The 5488-nt window shown below is 35.0% G+C and overlaps 1 protein-coding gene across 6 annotated transcripts; it reads right to left on the reverse strand.

Moving 5' to 3' along the window:
- Positions 1-678: 678 nt before the first annotated feature.
- Positions 679-4918, reverse strand: LOC123197875 (receptor-like serine/threonine-protein kinase At4g25390). Of its 6 annotated transcripts, none has more exons than XM_044612366.1 (5): positions 2979-4916; positions 2082-2270; positions 1420-1477; positions 1158-1219; positions 679-1037 (listed from the first exon to the last, which is right to left on the reverse strand). In XM_044612366.1, the coding sequence occupies exons 1-2, from the start codon at positions 4806-4808 to the stop codon at positions 2262-2264; spliced, it is 1839 nt and encodes a 612-aa protein (XP_044468301.1). In that variant the 5' UTR covers positions 4809-4916; the 3' UTR covers positions 679-1037; positions 1158-1219; positions 1420-1477; positions 2082-2261. The 6 variants fall into 6 exon arrangements, with proteins under 6 accessions (XP_044468301.1, XP_044468302.1, XP_044468303.1 ...); XM_044612367.1 differs by having other exon boundaries at positions 1420-1514; XM_044612368.1 differs by lacking the exon at positions 2082-2270 and having other exon boundaries at positions 1420-1569; positions 2979-4918.
- Positions 4919-5488: the final 570 nt, after the last annotated feature.

Genomic DNA, 5488 nt, shown 5'->3' on the forward strand with positions numbered 1-5488 from the left:
GGAAACTCGGCTCGCTCTCTCCTGTCGCAACATCTAATTTCTTTAAGGAAATCGTTCCAAACTGTTTTCTTAATATTTTAATCTTAAGATAAAATAATATTAATTATATTTTTATTTTAATATTTAAATAATATGATATAAATATTTTTTATCATTAAAATTAATATTAATTTTGATAAATAATAAAAACTTATTTTTTTCAAACTTAAAATAAAAATATGACAATTAATCATAGGTTGAGTGGAAAACAATAGTTAGGCCAAATGAAATAATGAACGTCATGCAGTTATTTTTCTGTATCGCTTCAAAAATTCATATACCCTTTGAAGGAATGTTTATTTGAATGTATAAATATATTACTTTTATTACTAACATTACTCTAATTAATTGTAAAATAATAAATAATTTTAATAATTTTTTGTTATCAATAATAATATAATAAATAATATAAAAATAATTCAATTATTATCTTAATTTTAAATAATAAAATATTATCAAAATAATGTTATATTTATTATAATTATATTTATTTTTTAATTTTTTAAAAATAAAGATAACCTTATTTTCAATTAATATAATAACCAATATAAAAAATATTTTAAAATAATTATAATTAAAAATATTTAAGTAAAATAATACAACAGTAATCTTTTTATTTTATATAGCTAAACATAATAATTATTTAATTTATCAAATTTTATTAAATATAATAATTATTTATTCTCAATAATTTTTTAGGTAATTTATCTCCGATGCATGCAAAACTTTACAGCCCTTCCCCTTGTGCGAAGTGATCTTCTCTCGAGCTTCTGTCAAACTTTGAGTAGGAATTGTAGCTTATCATCAGTCCCCGGTTAATCTTTCCTCTGATCAGACTTCCCATTTTCATGATGAAGCTTCTCATTTTACCAGCAGGCGCAGCTCATCAGAGCGTCTAATCTAGCATCAAACTCATGCTGTGGCTGCAGAAGATGGGCATATCCATAACCGAGTTCAGTATTATGTCTTTTGCAACTATAACTCCACAAATTCTTGTCCTACAAAATAAGGGCACAAGACTTAAATCCGTCCGAAGAATTTCAACCAACTAGACATGACGAGGAATGGCAGGAACAGAGTAACTAGAACTTCTGGAGTAATTACAAATGACCAAATACCTGAATGTCATACTTCCATCTCAGTTGCCAATAAATTACTATGCACTCAAAGAGACAGTAACCTGAAGCATTGGCAATCATACAAAGCACCAAATACATACAAAAATTCAGTAGTTTTCATAAAGATGTGATGTTGAACTATCAGCAGAAAATATTGCAGCATTTCATACTACCTTGTTGGGTGTATTTCGAACAAGCAGGACTACATTATCATACAATCTATCTCTACCATATTCTGAAATCCATCTAAACAACCACCTACCTGAACATTGATGGCTTGAACCAGATGTCGAGCCTTCCCGATTAAGTTATAATATAGCCTGTCAGCATCAGTTTGGGAAAGCATCAGATGCTGCTCTGTTATGTCAACTTAAGATGATGAGCTGTTTTCAGGGCCTCTATGAAAAATGTGCTGCAAGTATGCTATTATTATATATGATAAAGTGATAACTGTAACAATTAAGCCAAATTTCTGAAAAAGAAATATCACCAAGTAGAATATAGTATAAATACCAATTAGAAAAATGACAACATAAATAATAATATGATATAAAAGTAAAGTCCTTTAGACTTAACACTATTTATCGTCCAGATATAAAAAATTAAATTAGAAATGACTCCTAAACCTATAGAATTCTTGATCTTCTCTTGTATTAAATACAAGAAAAATAAAGAATCTTCTTTCAATGATTAAAAAGAGCAAAATATTAAAAATTTGTTAGAATTCTCTCCCAAATTGTGCGCACTGAAAGTAAATTGGACCTACCGAGTATCAAGCATCAATTCTTCTCAGACAAGACATATTACATGTAAAAAATATATCTTTCACCACAAAAAAGGCAGCAAAATATATCAGTTGTCTGTTGTGGTAATATGAGTATCAAAACAGCTTGAGAAAACACACAGAATAGATAAGAACAAGACCTGCATTCATTTCTGCTTCTGCCTGCAGTATCCATTACCCGGAAATGTGCCATAATCACACAAGAATAAACTCCAAGACACCACTCTTTCTATTTCATCAGATCATGTCTCAATGTCACAAATTTCTCATACAGCACTTTGCCCTACCAATCTTTCTTGGATTATAATATGACTAGCTTGTCACATTATCTGAAAAAGATTCCCATTTGATCATCACATCTAAAAGAATGCTAGTGGGCTATTATCCTTTCCTTAGGCAGTCAACAGGTTATAAGCACCAAGTACATAGAGAGAATTACAAACCAATCAATCAGTAATTTTCATTTTGCTTAGCTTAGATATAACCAATTTCTCAACCAAAGACTTCAAATAATAAACTATTGAATACATTATCTTTTAAGCCTGGGTGAAATTGCAGGCATATGAAGTTGAGTCCAGTTCTGCATGTAGCACATGTACGAGACAACTGTGTTAATCATTTTCAAATGATAAACAGTGAACTGCTTGTTCATATGCAAGGCATCTGATGAATTTACTAATATTGCCTTGTTACCAGAAACATTGGCCTTTCTTTAAAGCATATCCTATTACTGATGGCATCACAGAAACTCAAGAGTTAGAGAAGAAAATCAAATCAGGGTCAGTGCTTGATTAATACCTAATATGAATATACACAAAGAGAATGATAATACTGATGAATTGATTTGTAGACCATTTCCAGTATCAAAACAGGGGCAAACAGAAATATATATTAAAATCCATTAAATAGAACACTATAATTTCATTCCTTTACACAAATCATCCACAAAGATGATGAGCAATGATCTACAAGTAACAATCTACAAACAACATGCTATTGCATTCATCAAATTCAGTAGTTAAACACTATAAACTCACCGGTCCCCTCTTCCGTGACTTGAAGGGAAAGCGTGACGGTGGTGAAGGTGACAATTCAGCAGGTAATTGTGGTGCCTCTGATGCACCACTAAGCATTCCAACCACCTCCTCCATAGAAGGTCGGTGAGCAGGTGACTTCTGCAAACAAAGTAAGGCAACTGTAATACAAATCAGAGCTTGTTCTCTATCCAAAGACTTTACAACAGCCTGATCAACCAATTCAATCAATCTCCCTGCTCGTGCAAGATGACGAGCCCACGATATAAGATTTGCACGTTGAAATTCTGACATTGGGGATCCTGTGACTTGAAGAGGACGCCGGCCAGCAATCAAAACTAAAAGTAACACCCCAAAACTATAAACATCAGATTTCTCAGATAAATCTCCACCAACATTGTATTCAGGGGCAACATAACAAACAGTGCCACGCATACTAGGGGTACTTGTTATTCCACCACTCTTAGGAATCTCTCCACTTGCTCTTGAGAACTCACCGCTTAGTCCTTCTAACCACCGATCCAAACTACCTTTACTACTTCTACTTCTGTTTCTACTTTTACTCTTCTTCTTTCTATCTACACTCATTTCTTCATCTCCGGGCCACCAATCATCATCGCTATTTGTTCCCAATTGTCTCTTCTTTTTCTTCTTCTTCTTCGCCAGTTCTTCACAATACTCTTCTTTCCACCACTCTCTAGCTGGCCTACGCTTCTCCCGTTTCAAGTTCTTTACATTTTCTTCTTTATCCTCATCTAATGAAACCCACCAATCTAATCTTTTCTTCTTCTTCTTTTTATCAATTTTCTGCGAAGAAGCTCCTTCATTCCAATTACTCGTTGGTCTTTCAGTTTTAATCTCTGCTCCGATCCACTCAATTACGTATTCCTTCACCTTCACATCCTCTGGCGATTGTTGGATCACCGGCGCCGTAGCTTTAAGAAGACTCTCCGGCGACTGATCCAAACTTATACTCAACTCCTCACAAGCAGTTGTAGTAGTTGTCGTATTCACACTCTCAGTCTCTGCAACGGATCCACAATCCTCTACAGCGGCCCCACTGTTACACTCCAACTCCGCCTTCTGATTTTCACTTTCCGATTTCAACCTCGCAAGTCCAAAGTCCGCAATCTTAGCAGAAAAGAACTGATCCAATAATATATTACTCGGCTTTATGTCACCGTGAATCACGGGCGGATTCAAACTATGTAAATAAGCAATTGCCTTCGCAATATCAACCGCAACAGAAAAACGCTTCTTCCACTCCATCAACTCTGGGCACTTCTTATGCAACAAAGCGTCCTGCAAATTTCCATTACTCATCAGCTCATAAACCAACAACATTCTATGTCGTTTCGGGTCCGATGAAAACCCGAGAACCGAAACGACGTGATCGTTTGATTCGATGGCCGAAGCAAAGAACAGTTCGTTATAAAACTCTCGTTCGCCCTGTAAGGATCCGGAGTCCATGACTTTAACGGCGACATGCTGGTGCGGACTCGAGGGGGAGGAGCACGGGAGGACTCCACGAAAGACGGAGCCGAAGCCACCTTGGCCAAGGCGGTTAGAGGGAGAGAAGGAGTCGGTGGCACGGCGGAGGAGGGAGTAGGATAAGCGGTGGGGAGGCTTAGAGTCGGAAGGAACGGTGCGTTTTTTGGTAAGCTTATTGCGAAAGCAGAAGATGAGAATAAGGAGACAGGAGAAGGCGGCGGTGGCAGCGGACAGCGGTGGAAGGAGGCGAGAGACAATAGGGCCGCGATGTCGGTGGAGGTATAGAGGGGCAGCTGAAGGAGTGATGGACGGCTGAGATTGAGGAAGCGGACGGGATGGCATGGTGGATGAAGAAGAGCAGTTACACAGAATCAGCAAGCGTAACAGCGATAATGTTTCATCGTAAGCAATGAGTGTGAAATTGCACAAGTCAAGTTGCCGTTTCCGTGTAACTTATACTCTTCTTATTTATTCAGCCCAAAAATAAATTATTATTAAATATATAAATAAATTATGCATTATTATTATAAGTAAAAAAAAGTAGAGCAGGTAATTTTTCATTGTTTGTTTCGTGAAAATTCAATGTTGAAATTTCTGGCTGGTGTGTTGTTTCACTTCCCACCCATGTTTGGATGTATTTCCAATTTTCACCGTAACATTTTAAAAATTGAAATTTTTATAAGTTTTATTAAAATTTTTAATTAAAGTTAAAAATAAAATTATTATTTAATAAAAAATTAAAATTTTATCTTATTTGTATTTTTTAATTTAAAAAGCTAATAATTTTTTTAATCTAAAGTTTAAAAAGTTAACAACTTCCCTTAGATTTTTTTCTTTTCCTTAGTCATTTCTTCTGTTTTGATTGGCCGTTAACGTTTTTCACTTATCTTCTCATCCCAGCCACTCAAGAGAAGTCGTCAGTGGCTGAAGAAACAAACAAAAATATATTCATTTTTGTCCAATAAGAAGACAAAAACAAATCGTCTTTTTTAACGAATGAAAATAGTTCATCTCATCCATCC

This window comes from Mangifera indica, chromosome 15 (genome assembly GCF_011075055.1).
Source record: "Mangifera indica cultivar Alphonso chromosome 15, CATAS_Mindica_2.1, whole genome shotgun sequence".
Lineage (NCBI taxonomy): Eukaryota > Viridiplantae > Streptophyta > Magnoliopsida > Sapindales > Anacardiaceae > Mangifera > Mangifera indica.